The 20,414-nt window shown below is 35.3% G+C and overlaps 1 protein-coding gene across 1 annotated transcript in view; it reads right to left on the bottom strand.

Annotated features, from left to right (window-relative positions):
• The window catches only part of LOC126816016 (sodium-dependent noradrenaline transporter), a 37,084-nt gene extending 18,001 nt beyond the window's left edge, over positions 1 to 19,083 (bottom strand). The window contains exons 1-5 of the mRNA XM_050542146.2: positions 18,260 to 19,083; positions 7,673 to 8,048; positions 2,608 to 2,739; positions 2,071 to 2,305; positions 1,379 to 1,517 (exon numbers count right to left, since the gene is read on the bottom strand). Of these exons, the coding sequence (XP_050398103.1) occupies positions 1,379 to 1,517; positions 2,071 to 2,305; positions 2,608 to 2,739; positions 7,673 to 8,048; positions 18,260 to 18,484 (1,107 nt within the window). The 5' untranslated portion in view covers positions 18,485 to 19,083. The remainder of the gene's footprint in view (positions 1 to 1,378; positions 1,518 to 2,070; positions 2,306 to 2,607; positions 2,740 to 7,672; positions 8,049 to 18,259) is intronic.
• Between the last annotated feature and the right edge of the window lie 1,331 nt (positions 19,084 to 20,414).

Here is a 20,414-nt window from a genome sequence, read left to right as displayed (position 1 = left end):
CGAAGGATATTGGCCCAATTATTGTGCCATTTCTCTCATTGACCTCCCAGAATAACTTTCCATATTTTCGCTGCATTGAGTTGTCGAGGTCTCAATGGGAAATAAAGACAATCAACACAACGATTTTAAAACATTCTTCAATGATTTGGCTGATTTCCAAATCATACTTTTCATGAAGGAAGCGGTTCATGCTTTCACTGGTAGACCTATGTATGTAGGACAGAATACGTCAAAATTTTCATTTATTTACTTTATATTACGTAATACATTTCTTTTTTCTCTGTGTATAGGTACAGGTTTCATACTACCTACCTAGATCAATCTAGAGATTTGAGAGCAGGGGATTTGTGATTAACAATTAGCCTTTCTCAGTAAAAAATAAAAGTTCCATCATCGAACCTGAAATTTTATTAGCCTAATTTTTATACGCCTGTATTTCAGTGTAGGCGTATTATGTCTTCACCACGTCCGCTCGACTCCGAAATGAAATGGGGTTTTACGTCCTGCTATTCTGCATCGACTTTGCTCTTGAAGACAGGGAACGCGAAAGAGGGTACAGTTTTTAACATATTATTTATAAAACTAAATGCAGGAGAATAGCACTACATGCAAAACAAAACGGAATAGACTAGCCTGCGGACAAGACAAACTAAATAAATCACAAATATCAAATCATGTGAATGGATCCGGGGTAAGCGTCCACTACGTTTGTGATCACCATAAAGATTGACTATGTTTTTTGGGTTAAATCTGTTTTGTGGTCGTAGTTCCAGGTTTATTGTCTGACCTGCAGTTGATAAAGAACTATTCAAAGATTTTTCGTTGATGTGCTTATCAACATAACCCACAGCTTCACACAAAGGATTATCCCATTATACAAAATCATCATTTGGAGTTTCGTCCAATCCGACAATTTGGTAGCGTTAGACCAATTGCTTACAGTTACAGGACCAGAAAAAAAACATGCGCTATACGGACGATGCATAGGTAACCGGAAAATACTACGACGAACATTTAGAAAATCTCGGAACACTTTCTCGAAAATATCAATTAGATGTTAAGATGGGAATATGTAGATTCTTACATGAGACGAACATTATCAGAAGGCGGTATACAACCAAAGCTCCGTTATTTAAAGAAATGTGTAGTCTCTATTGCGTTAAAAAGAATCAGAAAAGGATGCTTAACTCGCTGAAAATCGATGGGGTTCGTCCTCTCGTGACCAGAATGCTTCACACCAAATTTGAAAATGAACCATAGTCTCTATCGCGTTCTCTAGCCAATTGTTGACAGACGGACGCACGGAAAGGTACGACGATATAGTATACCCACGTTGAAATGTGGGCGTATAATTAGATTTTTGAATAGTATTTCTTACCTTTCCTGAGCTTTTGACACCTTTCCATAAACAGAAATATAGTATGATAAAAGTGAAAAGTGTACATAAAAAGAGCGGCCATCTTATTGGTCCTAAATCTTCTAAACCTTCACTTTTATCTAACCTTAACATTCCACGCCTGAAAAAAAGAACATATCGTTCGAATTTGGAATCCTTCATTATATTGTTGTTAATGACAATTCACCATCGTTTTTATACACCCACTTGAAAATGTGTCTGTAAATTGCTGTGGCCTCCCTTCAGTCGTCCGCAATTTCTGGTGATCAATCAACCGCCTACACACGTATTGATGCTTATGAAGTTCAACAATTTCCGTTAATTACTAGAGTTTCACATTGTAGAATCTTGTGAACGCCCCAACGACAAAAGTTATCACCCGATCTGTATGCTTTATGCGCATTATTCTAATTGACGAAACGAGTGTCTGTTAATTACATTTAGAGTTATGGCACGTGTTTCATTTTGTAGAATCTTGTGAATGTTCTAACGACAAAGGTTATACGATCTGTGTGCAATTTGATGGGCGCACATGGATGCCTATTGACCCCCGTTGACTGCTTAGTTGCCGAGGCCCAAGTAGAGTTGATGAGGTTTTTTAGATAAGATGAGATAAATTAACATTAGTATGGGGTTTCTGACAGGGTTATATAAATTAAAGAAGCCTGACTCACTCAAAAAATTCCTTTGTTGAGGAAACAGTGTCATTTATACTTAATGTATTGTTGGTCTGATTCCTGTCCTTCCAATCATGTTGCCAACATTGATCACTATTCCATTCATGACCACACGTTGTCCATGGTAACTGTGTTGTAAACGATGAGAATAGATAGAAGAAAGCCCAACCAATGATGATATTATAGTAAAAGGCTACGATATAAGCCATGAAACAGGATGAATATCCAATACCTACGAAAACAGAAGACAGTTGTATTTGTTTTTGTTGTGTTTTTATACGTTGTGTTTTTGCAGAGTGTTTAGCTTTAATCGGCATTAACCTACAGGGAAGTGCACTTTTATTGATCATGGGATTATGAACTGCGATTATGTTTAAAACTGCCAAAAGTTTACAAAATGAAATTGCCCCATAATTGAAAGCTGCTGCAAAAAACGATAAATTGAGCTCAGTGAAGTGTGAATTTCACAGTTCATTTGCCCCTTCAGTGTATAGAATCCTTATAATGAACTAAAATAAAATGTTTCTTGCATACCTTTAAATATTGGCGACATTTTCCACACAGATATTGGACCAAGTCGATGATATTGGCCTAAAGACATTTCCATTAGAAAGACTGGACCAGCACAGAGGAACAATACAGTAAAATACGGTATCAGGAAAGCACCTGGAGGTTAAACAAATACAAGACCAAGATGGAAATATTAAAATGACCGGATATTGAGACGATTGGCTTTAGGTGGGTTGAGAAGATGGTCAGTCAATGCTCCTTGACCACTCTGACATGAGGCATGGACGATGGATGTACACCAATAATATAACTTTGAATTACTCTGTATAAAGATTATGTCCAAAATATAGTCGCATTGCCAACTGTCTCTTATCATTGTTACGTGCTAAAATTTTATACTAAAACCCGTTATGCAAAAGATTGATTAATACTGTGTACATGGTGTGTTTAGGGCTGTACTATATGCCGAAAAAAAACGAAACAAATCGACAAAAATTTTAAAAAAATACCGAAAAACTCCGAAATATATCGAAAAACTTTTTGAAACTAATTACCGAAAAATCAGAAAAACCCTAAACACCGAAATACAGAAAAACAACACTAATTACAGAAAAAAAACCTAGGCCACACATGGGTCAGGCTAGGCCACGCATAAAAATTGTGGGCAACTCTAGGTCACGCATGAAATTGATTGACATTCTAGGTGGGTAATGGGCCATGCTTGGACACACATAAATAATGTGAGACATTAAGTTGGTCATGGATCACAATAGGTCCCGGCGGCTTTTGATCTTTTAGTTTTTGGTGTTCAGCATTCAACCGACCGGCGATATGCCACGTTTGAAAGTAATAAACGTGACAAGGAGTAGGGTCGCCTGTCCAACCTCGTGAGTTTTCTCCGGGTCCTGCATTTTCGTTCTACTGCTAAAGACCCCTACGCGCAAGCGAATTATTGAAATAAAATTGTACCATATCTTAGTCCCGAAATGACCTAGTTTGTGTCGAGTGGACGTTAAACCCCATTTCTCACTCTCTCTTTGAAAGTAATAAAGAAAAGGAGAGAATACTTGGAGTAGCCTAAAAGTTCATCAAATACTTTCTCCTACATGCGAAAAAACTATGTAAGGGTTCAGGACTCCATTCACTATAATAAATGCAAACGTTGGTTTCATTCCACATGTGCACCTACGGTCTGGGGAGAGACATGTTATTTTCTTTAGTGATGATTTTACTTTCAACTATGATAGATCATTACTTACGTGAGTAAATTACTACTGGATGCAATCCCCGCCTGCTAGTTAGAAACCATTTAGAGCCATGAAAGTGTCAAAACCTTATTGAGCAGTCAAGAAATATATATGGCCATTTTATAGGGGGCACAGTTGTGGAAATATGGACTTTTAAAGTTACCCTGACTTAAATTTTAGGCGAATTGATCAACTTTCAATATCAAAGTTGGCATTGGTTCACTGGAATATATGCAATCAGCTTAAACCTCAAATTATTTATTTTCTAATTTTGCCTGGAAGCGATGACACGATCGACAGTGATTGGTGGACTGGGACACATAGGCCATCGGTTGTGAACTGGGCCACAGACCATGGGTGGTGGACTATGTCACGATAGACCATCAATAGTGGGATATGACACAATAGCTCATCAATAGTAGACTGGCACACACAGACCATCAGTGGTGGACTGAGACACACAGACCCTCAGTGGTCTACTGCGACACACAGACCATCAGTGGTGTACTGCGACACACAGACCATTAGTGGTGGACTGGGACACACAGACCATCAGTGAAATAATAGACAATCAAAGGTGGACTGGTCCATACAGACCACGAGTGGCGGATTTGGGCACACAGATTATCAGTGGTGGAATGAGTCACAGACCATCATTGGTGGACTTGGGCACAAAGACCATCATTTGTGGACTGGGCAACACAGACCATCATTGGAGGACTGGGACACAATAGACAAACAGTGGTGGACTGTAACACAATAGGCAATCATCGGTTGACTGGTCCACACAGGCCATCAGTGGTGGACTGGGCCACATACAATTCGTCATACCAGCTTCATATGGACTTAATCCAGTTAAATTTCATGGCTAATATTTGAAACTTTAACTCGGGCATTACAAGTGTTAAAATTTCAAATGAAACTAGTAGTAATCTACTCACCTAAGTAATTATCCATCATAGTTAAAAGTAAAGTCATCACTAAAGACACTAAGTTCACACGAAAAATAGCCTGCCTTTCCCCAGGACGGAAGAAAATCTTCAATATGTGCACATTTGGAATGAAACCAACGTGTGCATGTATTACATGGAATGCATTCCTGATCCCTTGTACAGTTTTTTTTCTGCACGTAGGGCATGGTCTTTTACCAGGAGGGGGCTGAAAATTATTTGATGAACTCTTGGGCTACTCCGACTTTTCTCTCTTTTTCTTTATTACTTTCAAACGTTGATTGCTGAACACCAAAAACTAAAAGATCAAAAGCCGCCGAAGACTGCTTATAACCTGCATTGGGGTGTTTTATGACTACTCGATAAAGAAAATGCCGCGCTGAATGGTGTAAACGGGAATAATTGCCGTCTGAAAAAAAACCCTATCCCATGACCCACCTGAGTGCCCCACAAGTTTTATAAGTGGCCTAGCCTGACCCGTGACCAACTACAGTGCAACACAAGTCTTATGCAGGACCCATTGTGATCCATGACCAACCTAGAGCGTTCCACTATATTTATGCGTGGCCTAGCGTGACTCGTTACCCACCTAGATTGTCCACCATGTCCATGCGTGATCTAGAGTTCTCCACAATTTGTATGTGTGGCCTAGGGTTTTTGGGTAATTAGTGCTGTTCTTGTCGGGATTTAATGATTTTTCGGTATTTGGGGATTTTCGGGTGATTTCGGTAATAAGTATCAAGAAAGTTTTTTCGGTATTTTTCTGGGTTTCTTTTTCGGTATTTTTCCGGGGGTTTTCTGGGGTATTTTTCGGATTTTTTTTCGGTATTTTTCGATTTGTTTTCAATTTTGTCTGAATAGAGTACAATTGGTGTGTTTATAATGATAAAGTACTTTATTCAACTAAGGGTAGCTATGTTCTTTCACATCTTGAGAAAGCATGGCGGTGTCCATCAAGCCAGCGGTTTATATGTCGCCACTTCTGTCCGTCGTCCGATCACCCGCCCGCCCGGTCTTTTGTTCAGCACAGACAATTTACATTTCCGTGCGAGCCATTATTGTCACCTACTCTATCAGTCTATGATGTATTTTAAAAGACACAGAGCCCCCCATCTCGCACAGGAGCAGGGATACTTAACTATCAGCTTGGTTATCAATAAACATAAATCACGTTTGTTCATAAGATTGTGTGTCTCAGTTATTACTTATTTCATGAATATTGAAATAAATCCTGAATTTTTACCGTTTCCTTAATATTGTAAGTTAATCTAAATATACAAAGCTAATGTATAATTGACCAAAAGTATCAAATTATATTTTCACCTACTTCACTTTTGATCTTACATTCTGTAATTTTGATCGTTTTTATACATGATGCCAGTCAAAGACTATACTTTTAACATTTCCTAGTTTTCAGAACAGAAATCAGACATGAAGAGCGGTTAAAAGGTAATACTATTATTGTTAATGAATTATCTTACGCCTGTTTCTATAACTGACAACACTATTTAAAATTCTTATAATTATCTTGTAGATAATTCTCAAAAGAAGTAATATATCTTTACAATGAAAACCCGTTTTACAGTTTACAGAATATGGTCGATTACTGATGAAATTTTTAAAAATCCAATTGTAGTCAAGGCCGCAAAATTTAATTTCAGACGCTCGTATCGTAAAGAGAAGAAACTCTTTGATGAAGTGCTATATTTGGCTGGTCTGGTATGTTACATTTTTATCGATTATTTATGCACATCCATAGAAATGTTTGTGTTTTTTAAAACGTAAGATAGTGAGATTTTGTATTTGTTTGACAGTAGGATACAAATTTTGGTTGTCAAATGATATTTATATCAGTTCCACTTAACAAATACCAAGTATGTCATTTAAAAATGAAAAACACATTCTTGTAGGGATTTCAGGATATACCATTTAGACCAAAAGGAGAATGATATAATAGAATGGATGATATTAACCATATGTAATTTATCTAAATTCTTGTTTACGACCATGTAAAAATAGTAGAAAACATAAAAGTAAAATATTTAAAAACAATTGGATTTCTACTAAAAGTCGACATTATCAGCTGCGTAGATTAGTTTAAAATGTGGCAATAATTATTAACCCTGAGCTAATAGTTCTCACGAAGATATATAGTTTAAATCTTGCCAAAGACTTCAGCATGAAAAGCTTTTTATAAAACCGTTTCATACTGTGATGACTAAATAGTCATGGCTATAATCTTATGCACAAGTAATGTACTATATTTACTTTCTAATGGGTTGCATATGTTAACTTCTTGGGCCAAGATTGCTTCAAAATCATGATTTACGTACCTCCAAGAAAGTGTTATTCAATCATCATCATCATCATTATATTATCACAAAGCTTAAAAGAACAAGACATCACTTCGGGAATTATAGCGAGTTGGACCCCAACCCGTCCGACAAAAATTGAAATTTCCAGTTAAATGTGAAGCCTAAAAACACTAATTTCAGCTTCTTAATCTAGGTGGCATTTAGTAGACGATAATCACATTACAACACACAATTATTCTACTTATAGATAACATTTACTAAATTTAGTCAAAACGACGATTCGGTGATAGCAACATTGTTGTTGAACCTATCGCTATATCATTCATAGTTTTTGATTATGTTCATTATTCTATCCATTAAATTTTGTTAAAACAACTTTATGTTGATTATTCTATCACTATATTTATTTAAAGCAGCGTTATGTTGATGATTCTATAACTTTATTATTGGAAGCGACATTATGTCGATGAGTCTATGAATTAGTTGATAAAGACCGAAAGGATCACCGTACCCGTGTCGCTTTGATTAAATCCGGTGTAGTTGTCATAGAGTTGTAATTGATTCTAATATCATTTACCTCCACCGTTTTTGTAACACAGATGAGGAAACCTCCAAACATTGGACAAATCAACGGCATAACCAATCGTAGACAACAAAAAATCCATCTTTTTACCCCAAACGTCTCGATCTTGTTTAGGTTCCAGGATTTGCTGTGTTTCATCATGGTTATTATCCTTTGGGTTTTCTGACTCAACCGTTTTGGTAAATGTATCATCGATGATGCTAACACGATCCCCGGTCATTCCAAAAGTTTCATTTTTCTCAATGTCCATCTCCTGGTCAACAGTATATACTCTGTGTAGGTCTACATCTCCCTCACCTTCTTCTTCGGCCATCTTGACCGATGCGCTTGATAGTTCGGCACTGTTGACCAAATCACTCGACTTGGGATTCTATCCGATAGAAAGATATTAGATGTTAATAAAAACCAAGAAATAGCCCCAAGGCCAACAATTCAAATAGTTAATCTATTTCTAGTGAGATTCTCTAATAAACGTTGCAATTAACACATAAGATCGGATTTTAAAGCACAATTAATTCGCGCTTGTTTAATGTCAACGAACTTTGATATTAGAGAATTCCCCCTTTGAAAGAAATAAAAACCCCAGTCCGCTGTATATCGTCTAAGTTTAATTAATGATATAATACATGTATAAATCAAAGGTACTCCCTGAAAAAACATTAAATACAATCAGTAAATAACTTCATGTATATATTCCCTACGGATTGCGAAGTTCCACATATTTTTATCCGACTATTAAAAACGCACAAGCAATCATCGTCTATTTTTTTTAAAGGCAACCGTAGACAGTAAATAACTCCATGTATATATTTCCTAAGGATTGCGAAGTTCTACATATTTTTATCCGACTATTAATAACGCACAATCGATCATCGTTTAATTTTTAAGACAACAGTAGGCCTACATCATATCATCCGACGTATTGTTAAATCCATCAGCCCGATTGTTTCAATACTATCATGTAAAGAGTGACATGTAAAGCCAGTCTGTGTTTTTGACAATAAAGTGTCAGATTGAAACTATTAACTTCAGCTTGAAATGTCATGGACAACTGAGGCCTCAAATTAGTTTAAAATAGGTGAGATCTTTTTATATAATAATTTCTATAAAGTATTATAATAGTGCATCCACCACTGAAGGCTATGATGGCGGGATTGTTAGCAAAATTTATTATCAAAAACTCAACATGTTTCTTTTGCTCACTCGGGTCAATCAATACTGATTACCTGAAACTGCTGTTGTTGCAATGTCGTGTCAACGCCGGATTAACTATGGGGCACCATGGGGCACGGGCCCCAGGGCCCCCCACATTAGAGGGCCCCCCACAAAAATCTCAGTTGCGTCCAGCCCCCTCCTCTAGAAATGCCATCATTTCATAGCACTCGCATTGATTGGTCCACTGAAATAACGCCAGAATGCGCTAATTTTGTGGCAGAATTTAATTTTTTTCTGGGGAAGGTACTTCTAAATGGCTCCACACAAGTGCCTGAAATGCCAGGAAATCACGTTTCCGGCCTCCAATTTCTGAAAAATTCCCGGGGGGAGCCCCCCCCCCCCACGACCTCCTTGCGGGGCTTCGCGACTCTGCGGTCGGTGATCAGGGCCCCCCCCCCCACATGTTCCAGGCCCCAGGGCCCCCACCATGGTTAATCCGGCGTTGTGTCTGGTACGTTAAAGTGTTACTATAATGTTCACATAATATTTGTCAATTGGAATAGGGACAATAGAATTTAAATTCTTTAAAGATTTATAGATTAATGAAACTATAGATAACATAATTAATAATAATGAATTGCAGATTAAATGCTGATATTCATTAATTAACTTGAACAATAGTTTAAGTGCATCACAATATGGATACGGAATGTTAATAATTATGTCACTATGTTTGTTGTATTCCTGTGTAATTCGACTTCACTTACTAAACATATTCCCAATTTAATGTTTTTTACCAGTTTGAAGTTTTCCAGTTTCAATGAATAAAGTTGGGTATTTGCAATGCGCCAATCGCAGTTAACTGACATGCGAATCTCAAATGGTGGCAATTACACCTTCGTAAATAATTTATACATATCTCCGAATCTACATTTAAAGAAATTTCAATGAGTTTGAAAAATAAATCTGACCTGTAGAGAGTTTTTTCATGACTACGGCTAACCCAATTTTGACAGGAAACCTTAAGGAAGCCAAATAGCAAAACAAAAACCGACTGTGACTGTGTCAAACACCAAACCTTCAAGAAAATTCAGTACGTGTACAGAGGAAGGCAAACAAAACGGAATGAACTTAAATGGGGTGTTACGTACTTTTCTGCACCAAACGTGCTGATGAAGACGGATATATTATATGCCATGAGGGAAAATCTGCTCGGACAGCGACGTTGCCCTAATAGAATCTCCATCGAATTCAAAAGTGTTGTTTTACAAATGTTTTTATGTAGCTGATCAGAGGGGTTTGAGGTGGTTGGTTAAGCCAGATCACAACCAGAACACATATCTGATAAGGAAGAATAAGTTTGGTCTTCGTGGAGTGTAGCCTAACAAAACATTATAATCGGAACGAAATAAAGCTATAAGTGTAATGAAATTGGGATCATAAACAAAACCAGATAAACTCAGTTTGGCACTTTACCATAACGATCTCAAAACTGCAAACAAAATTAGTCTTGGTTTAATCACACTTTTTATTTGTCGAATCACAACTAACTGCGCAGATGGCTAATTTAAAGACGTTACTGTGTAATTACCTTCATAGATTATCTGTAAGTTAGTATACAGCAGAGAAGGATCAAATTTGAATCTACTTTTTGTGAAAAAAGTGTTTGTAGTGATAAATGTAATCTTACGACAGGTGTATAGGGTGTAAATAAACTACCCGATTAACTGCTATGTGAACTATTTCTAACTATTCACGCACAACAAATACATATATACTGAAATAGTTTTTATCATAGATAAAATTTTGATGATTTAAGAAAGAATATCAAGACCTTGGCATAGGAATGTCATAGTGATAACGTAATAAGTTCAAATTCACAAATAAAAGGGCACCATTATGATTATAAAGTAATACTTTGACTATTTATCATATATAGAATGGGTTAATCAAGTAGATTAAAAAGTTGATGATCCACTATCGTTGGGTGGTTATACAAAAAACGGTAGAATTGAATTGTTTCGTTATTAAACAGTTTAAGAATCAAACTATGATATTTAAGGAAACGAATCGTAATGGTTAAAATTAACCATGGGTTTGTGCAAAATCTATCAATTTATCAATCGTCAGAACATGTTAAATTGACATTTGACAAAAGGAGCAACTTCCTGACCATACACTCTTGGATACATTAATATAATTATCTTTCAACCGTGGAATTTAAAAAATAATCAGTATCAATGAATAAAGATTGACAAAACATGGTATTTCTCATTTTTAGTTATGGCCATCGGTAGAAAATAAATCTAAAAATTTGTTATTGGTTCCAGGTAAAATTATTAAATTATTAAAAGAAATTGTGGATCCTCCGTCTGTTAAACAGCATGATTAACTTATATTAGGCGTCTGTCCATTGGCGTTATTGTAGCGTTAACATTCATCCTGCAAAAAATATCCCCAGGTGATCTCTAGGAGAGATTATTTCATTTATGATCTCTTAGTGAAAGAAATGCAGTGATTTCGCCAAGAACACCCATTTTAAATAACCACAAACTCTGGGGCTGTGACCTGTATGATCACTTTTATCAAGTATGTCATTCCACTATTAGTAAACTTTTAGGACATGGTACAAAGATTACCATGGTGATAATAAGTTTGTTTGGTGGAACCTCGATGTTTTCGGGAAAGGGAATTAATGATAACGCACACGGGTTAAACCACTAGACCCCTCAACTCCCCAAAAGAAATGAAATGAAATGGGGGTTTAACGCCCTACTGTTATTCTCCGACTGGGCTAATGACGACGGGAATATGTAGTCCATGTGACAGACAGATTTTCATTACCAATTTGATGAATAAATTTAACCATGATTTTCAGTTAGCCTTAGGTCTAAAGTGTCCAAAATTGGTTGATGGACATCCGGGTCACTTTGCCAAATGTGAGTTTGGCGGCCATCTTTAAAAATGGCCGCCATTTTTTTATTTGAAATAGTGCAAGTCAGGGAAACCTCCACAACTCCTCAACAGGTTCACCTATGGATATGTAAGATGGCTCAAAATGTTCATAATACAATTCTAAATCTGCTGGTATATGACTCATGTTGCTTAAGAAATGCTTTCGGTTTCAAAATAAAAGACTGATCTGAAAACAGCAATATTTTCGGGGGTTTTTTCATGATGTCTGTTCATAATTTTACTAAAAAAATCTTGTTCAGACCCATATAAGCCAAATTATCTATTTGGTCAACTAAAGTGATTTACTAGATATCAGAAACATTGATCATAAAAAAATAATCTCTAATATGAGTGTCCAAAATCCAAGATGGCATAAATTCAAAATGGCGGCCAAAAGTTGCTCAAATGGCCAATTTGTCAGATAATAGTTATTTCACAGTTTGATATTACATGTAATATCCAATTGAAAGGGATTACTGACATTAAAATTAACCAAAACACAGAGTGTTTAAAAAAATCCAAGATGGTGAATATTCATAATGGCGGCCAGAATTTCCGTAAAATTACAGTGTGCCATTACAGTGTGCTATGAGGGAAATTGTGCCCAGGACAGCGGCGTTACATCCTACTTTTCTATCGAATTCCAACTGTCAATGGATCTTTTACGTGCACGCCCATGTGTACACGGGACCTCGGTTTTTCGTCCCATCCGAACAACTAGACAGCTGCCCTTGTCAAACCAACCGCCCCGCATCACTGACAAGGGGAAACCACGCCAAAAATCCCGATGAATTTTCTCGGCCATACCGGGATCGAACCCGCGACCTCCAGGATATCGAGCCAGCGTCTTACTCAGTAGATGAATTTACCAAACTATGCCACCAAAACCTGATACCAAACTCACTGAGAATACACCAAATGAAGACGAAATGTCCAAATTATATATAAATATACATATCAATTCTTTAACCAAGCTGCATAGAAGATTCCTCAAGTTTTTCATTTGTGTGAAACAGTGCCATGAGTGCTACAACAGGAGTATATTGCTGATATTGTCTATAAGCCCAAATTTACTGGTTGATTAGAATTTCCCACTAGCTGAACAGATATTTGGATAACTAAAACGCTCTTGTTTTGTTTATCTGCCGTTTAAATGTTACAAACTGTTTCCCAATGACGATTACCATTAACCAACACATCAAGTTTTATTCACTAACTAATTCATTAATCATTTATCATTGATCAATCCCTATGTTTTGTTTGTAGTACACATGCACGAGAGTAGGTCGTGTTTGATAAAACCGAGTTCGTTTTCTTTCTGTTCATATTTTAAATCCCCGATGCTGCACCATTTCAAAGCTTGGATACTTGACTAACAAACACCGAAAGCCAGAAGAAAAATGTGTAGATCTGTGTTTTATTGATAAATATATATATTTGTGTTACTCTACTAATATGCACTTTATCTTTATTTTTAAAAATGCTTAAAGCATCATAGAGAAGTCATTATTGGCTAGATTTTGTTGCGCTAAATAAATCAATGAAACCTTTATAGTTCGATTATCTCACTGAAGATATTGTATATAGTCTACCGACCAGAGTCCTCTGAACTTCACCTGAACATGACGCCAAGGATAGCTATTATATGTTTATGATAAACGTCAATAACATAAACACCATCGTGTAAACTTTATTCAATTAAGCAAGGGTTACTGACTGTTCAATTATAAGCACAGTGAAAAAAAAATTATGTAAAATAAATTTAAACTCAAAATTGAACACTAAAATCTAGTTTTGATGTGAATACCAATTATCCCAGAAAATCTATCACCGAGATAATTATTTTCCGATTAGATTTGCATTTAAAATCGCATGTTATAAAGTTATGAAAAGTATTTAATCAAACTAAAGGCACTTGGTGTAAGTTTATTTGATTGCAGTTTTATCGGAAGAAAAACTCTAAATGTGTATTTCTAAAGTAAATGTTGTTACTTCGCCAGAACATAACGTAGACTAAATATTGAATACACCGGATAATGTGTTGATTTATATATTTTTTAGAATTCTAAAGTGTGGTGCTGCAGTGGCACTGCAAAGGGGTGCGTTGGATGTTAATATCATGCTTCAGTCTAATTATTATAATTATATATGGGCAGTAAAATGCATGTCTTGTAGCCATTTGTATGGCCAGTCATAAACAATAGATTCATTAAGTGGTAAATGTGTACAAAAGGTTTCGCCGCATCACACATTCCCGAATTAACTACCATCAAAACAGATAAACAAACTACAAATAAAACAAAATTAATGTAATTAATAATAAATTAATTAATAAAACCAGCGGCTGCCAGGCAAGATACGACCACATTTTGCAAGAGATGGATAGAGAACAAGCTAAACAAAAAGCGATTGTTTGTACAACCAAGGGTCATAATTCGGGAAGTATACGATCCGATATGCGGGAATATCGACAGGAACCAAGGTCTTTGGGTTGTAAAGATATACTTCAAGTTTCATTCCAATACTTTTTTCTATTTCAGTGCTTATCCAGTTTTTACTGTCTAATTATACATTCTTACATATCTTGATTTTCAGTACTTATCCAGGTTTACAGTCTGAAAATATTATTCAGTTTATTGAATAAATACATATACGTTTCTCCCTCATCCAGGTTTAAAGTTTGATAAAAGGTTTGATCAGTACTTAACCATTTTTTGTTTTTTATTTTTACAGTCTGATGATATATTTCACATTTCTTGATTTTCAGTTCATTTAAATAATAATTTTACGGTTTCCCGCGTTCAGCTTTATAGTCTAATAATAGGTTTTATCCTTCATGATTTACAGTTTAATGAATTAATATATTTACGGTTTTCCCCGTCTAGTTTCATAATCTATTAATATACGTTTATCTTTCATGATTTTCTGTTTATTGAATTAATAATTTGTATTTTCCCTTGCATTAGCTATCACTCTGGTTCACTCATACCCCCATACATATACACTTTTCTTTTAAATATTGTTTATCTATAGCTCAGGTTAATTGGTTTCCCATTAATGGTGTTAATATATTGATAGTTAAAATACGCCCCCCCCCCTTTTAATCCCTCCAAGAGTTTCCACAGTGTAGGTTTAGTTGTAAATGGCCCCCTAATGTAATGATGAATGTAATGATCTGTATTATATAATTATGTAAAAGAAAATGGATAAAGAAGGTGGACATTAGAGTTCAACTAACCATAGACAGTATTTCTTTGCATGTTAATTGTTGGCAGAACAAAATCTACTATATATTTTTTAAATTATATATTAATGTTACATAACATTCTTATTCATCATACACAAATTATGGGAGATATTTCAGACAGAATTTCCCGAGAGCTGTACCTACCCCGTATTTCTTAACCTGAAAGTGTTTTGTGTAATTAATTGCCTGGAATCGTAAATGAGACTTAGGTATGTTTAGAGGTGTAAATTCCCTCTTCGGATATAACAGGCTTCGAATGATTCTTCAATTCTTTAATATACCGGAACATAAATATACATATATCGTCATACAGCACTGACAGGCCATTTACTGCATTTAGTAAGGGATCCTAACTAGTGACTGTTATTAATGTTCGTTCGTAGGGTTTTACGTCCGCGTCCACCGGTGAAATGGCAGACAATTCCATCAATGTACAAATTTGTTATGTTTAAAGAAAATCGAATATTAGGATTAAAGTAAAAGTAGTAATTAAAACTGATATGACAATAGATAAACAAGACATAAAGGATTAAACGATATAACAAATAAACAAAAACAATAGATGGGATTAACGTCGTTACCCAATGTTGGCTTGAAAAATGATGACAGGTTAACGACTTACTGGCCAGTAAATCTTAAGGGGGTTAATTTAAGAAACGTTTGGCAGATTTTCACACTATTACAGATGTACAATGGTTGTGACACCAGTCAGTTTCTCGGGTAAACAACTGATCTATGTGAGTTATACATTCAAACCCGTGAACTGAAAATCTATACAACATGATTGACATACACGAATACATTAATTAACGCGTATATATATATTCGTGTTCTGTATTTAGACTTATTCTGTAAACGATGCCTCTAGCAACAGATTCCTTGCCAGACTATAGATATTGTTGACGCCTTAATCCAAAGAAGTTCTCTTGCCATGCCAATTACTTGTAGACTTCAATTAAATTTTGAAGAACCCAGTATGTATGTTACTATAATATGACCATGTGCGATCATTTGCAGACCAAATGCCATAAATAAGTAAGAATGTATTCGCTTGAATTTGTTTTTGTGTCCATCACTTCGCAGATGAAAGACGCTGATTAGATCCAAGGCTGTTTGCTCAGTATATAGCACCAGATCCTTCACATTATTTTTCTTTGAAAGCGTTAATCATTTTATTTTTGATTTCGCTGTTTATAATACGGGGAAGGGGGGGGGGGGGTGGTTGACGTGGTCGTGTGGTTAGAACACGAGACTGATGGCTACTATGTCGGTGTTAAATTCCGACATGAGAATTAGGGGGGGGGGTCGTTTTCATCGAAATCGCCGAGTTCCCTGCACACACTGACAAGATACGGTAAGGTGTACACTGCACTGTTAAAATTATATGTATATTTACAGTTATAAGTATAGTAAAAATACAGTGCAGGATTTGTCAAATCACATGGTTTGTTAACTTACAACATTTAAAACGATGGTGTCGATGCATATGAATACAAGGCTTATGTAAAATTACATCAAACTTAATGTAGTAATACAACCATTAGTTTACATATATGAGCTGTATATTAACAGAAATGCCGTTTGAAGTATTATTTTTACAGAAAATTGTAAATTTACTGTCAAATAGTGGTCACATCGGTTATTCTCCCGTTCACCATATATCGAATTTTGTGCAAAATATTGACTGTTCTGTCAGTCACTTTAGTCCATTTTAGAGAAATAGGTTGTTCAAAATCTGAATGCACCGAACTGGCTAATATGCCATACATTGAGTTGTGTGGGGCATTTTGCTTGGACGGTGTCATGCCACCTACTCTTCCATTGTAAGAAGCAGAACAGTAGCACATTAAACACTATTTCATTTAATTTCATTATTGTCTGCCATATCACCTCGGTGGAAGCGGACGTAAAATACAACTAACTCACACAATTTCTTTACATTATCGAATGTTGTGTTACGTGCTCGGCTGAAAGTTCCGTAAAACTTTCTGTGTTCGCCAGGATAGAACCTAGGACTAATTAGCCAAGCGGGGACAAACACATCCCTTTTAGTAATGTTACCTTGGCAAATTACATAATATATAATTCTACAATAGTTACGAGGTATTAATACATAAACTCTCTGAAAATGTTATTGTACAAATTTATGTAAATTAACATCATGATAATTTTACATGTACTCCATTTACAGATATGTAATGTTACCTTGGATGTATAATAGCTAGAGGTAAAGATACATTATAGACTGTGAAATAACATGCAATGTTAAAATACAGTTATAACGATGGCAATATTTCTGATAGTTAAATAAGGGTAAAAATACATAATAATGTATAATAATGTTAACAGTGTGGGAGTCGTTATCTGCAAAAAGTTAAAAATGCAAGCGGCCATTTTGAAAAGTTCACAATTAGTTTAAATTATACCACGTTCAATTGTTTTTCAAAGATATTCACGGATTTGTTCAGATTAGCGTTTTGACAAAATTACTTTTGTGCCATTAAATCCCTAGCTGGTTCAGTTTGTTAGCCATCATAGAGTTGATAATATCGAAGTTTTATGTCCCAAAATGGACACAGGCACTGCATATTTGTATTCGACTAAATACGTATTTATTATGACTTGTACTATGTACACGCACTTGCGAAACATATTTCGTTTCAAGAGTACACTAAATCATGACTCAAAATTCCGATGATAACATTTTTCATTTAAAGGTGAAATCATTTTAACTTACAAACTGATAACTTAAGTGAAACCCCCATTTATTTATATCCGATGTTTGTGGTTACGCTTATGTTTAAGTTTCATAAAGACAATGCTGATAAAAATAATATCGCCGACATTATATTATATTATGTTTCTAGAAACAGCACACAATTTATCATTCCAATTCATTTAAATTGACTATGATATGTACCTTGGAACAGTATTTTTCAGAATTCTTTTAAAAGAGAAAAACCAGAAATAAAAACTACTGATAAGCAGGGTGCCAAGAAGAAAATTATATCTATTTTGATATTTAGTTCACTGGGTATTAACTTAATTTAAATCTTTACAGATTTTTCAAAAGTTGATTTAATTTAAATATAAAATTTCAGCTCGGTCTTCATAAATCGGTTGCCCATGCGTTTGGCTATCCGATCAAAGTGTGTTGAAACTCATGATCTTAAACCCTTTTTAGCTTTTTATTGTTTGGAGTACAAGAATAATTTTATACTCACCCTTTTTAGTTCCATAAAACCCTCATCGTCTGGTAGATTATCCAAATCAAACACCATTTTTAATTCCGTAGCAATAAATACAATAGATGCCGACCATTTTCTAAAACTTTGTTGTTTATTGGGAGTTTTAACGGCTCTTCTCGGAAGAAGACTTCCAAACCACGTAATAAATCGAAATGTTTTAATACGATCACGAAGTTGACGAATTTTCTTCATGAAACCCATTTTGATATTTGGATTTAACCGTTTAGATAATATAAATCCCTGTAATTGGTGCAGATTCTGTTAAATTAAGATACATATCATTAACTCCAAAAATATCACCGGCTTTCCTTTTATTGTGGGAAATTTCAATCCCATGTTAAAATTTCATTAAAAAAAATATAAAGAAAATTATAATTAAAAAATTAAAAAAGAAATAACGAAGTGTGGTTCATTAAAATCAAGTCTTTCAATAAAATCACAAGGTATCACCAAATACAGCTTTATATATGTGTTATATTTATAAAAAACAATTTACGGATAAAAGAAGAAATCGTAGAATATTCTTGAGCAGTTCTCCATGGAATAAAAACCGCTAACTAACTTCCAAATTAATTCACTTTATTTTATACGTGTACTGAGATGTGCTCCAACATTAAATTATCTAAGGATACAAAAAGCATCAACTCTTCCGAATTCCTTATGTTCATTTCCAATCTAGTTTTTAGACTGATATATAAAGCGGCTGTGAAACACTTTCTATCTAATAACTATAATTTACTATATAATTCAACAGGTGATACACATACGTCATTAATTTGATATTAGTTGCTATCAGTCACGGATCCTTCCTTCAGTTCACTATAAAACTCTGTGGAACTTTAAACCTGAATAGCCTGATAAATCTGGATACATTATTAGTGTTTGCTTGCCTCGCTCGTAACTTAAAGTAAAATTACTGACTGAGGTGCCAAAATTCATATGTTACACCCATGTTATTGTATACTGAAGCAGGTTCATCCTGTCTTTTATCACTTTTCGCGTAGGTTTATGGAAGAGTTCAACTTTTATAAACCACCATACTTTAAAATAATAATAATAATATCACATTATCGTGACAGTTATCGTACAGCATAGAAGCGATTCTTAAAATACCAAAGAAGAATTAAATCTCGTGCAAAAAAACCCCAAGTTATTACAAATACATTAGTTCACTAAAGTGTATTAAATCAGGGTTATTCCTCTTACCTTGTACTTTTACCATATTCTATGGCGAAATACAGGGGCGGATCTTGGAATTTTGTAAAGGGGGGTCGCTGCAAAATGAAGGCATTGACTGCGGAGACGGGGAACGCCGCTGAGGGGGGGGGGGGTCCAAGAAAATTATCCGTCATTTCCTTGCATCTGTAGCCATACCAAGAGCTATTTCCCAGACTGGTGTGTTTGAGTCGATGGTTTGAGTCATTTTGGATCCCTACAACGGGTTGGGAACGGACGTATTATTTGAGTCTAAGAAAAGGCACTTTCTGCAGTAAAAAAGGGCACTGTCGAAAATTAGGGGGGGGGGGGCGCCCGTCGCGCCCCCCATTGAATCCGCCTCTGAAATACATCCCAGCAAGTATATATTTTTTTTACCAACTGAATAACCGTAGCGAAATAACACCTAGCTGTAATAACGGGTTGTGCCGCAAAATACTAATAAGTACACTATTTTTATAACTGAACCTTTGTGTATGATGACATACTAAATTATAACGGTAAATCTCGCATCATGGGCTTTATACATGATACATGAATGGCATTGATAATTTTGAATCGGGCAGCGTGTCAGAAATATGTATTATTATTATAATTATTCACTTTTTATCGGAACATTCAATGTAACTATAATAACATTTTTTTTTTAAATATCTTCTTGGTATGGCACGAGATTCAGAGATTGACACCTTGGTTTTGTTGAAGCAATCAGTATAATTACTTCGGCTTATACTTAGGTTGATTTCGAGCTCTGGACTTGGTAATTTTTTAAAAACAAATAAATTATACATGGTCTTCACATTTGAAACCCGACCTTTTAATACCATTTGCCACCATCAGTTTTATGATAAATTACTTTCTTGATCGCTATTGAACCCCAACCCTGTCTCTAAAACGTTATTGTTTCTTTCGTAAC

Source organism: Patella vulgata, chromosome 3 (assembly GCF_932274485.2).
Source record: "Patella vulgata chromosome 3, xgPatVulg1.2, whole genome shotgun sequence".
Lineage (NCBI taxonomy): Eukaryota > Metazoa > Mollusca > Gastropoda > Patellidae > Patella > Patella vulgata.
The sequence above is the reverse complement of the archived record's forward strand: the minus strand, read 5'-3'. Positions and strand labels throughout refer to the sequence as shown.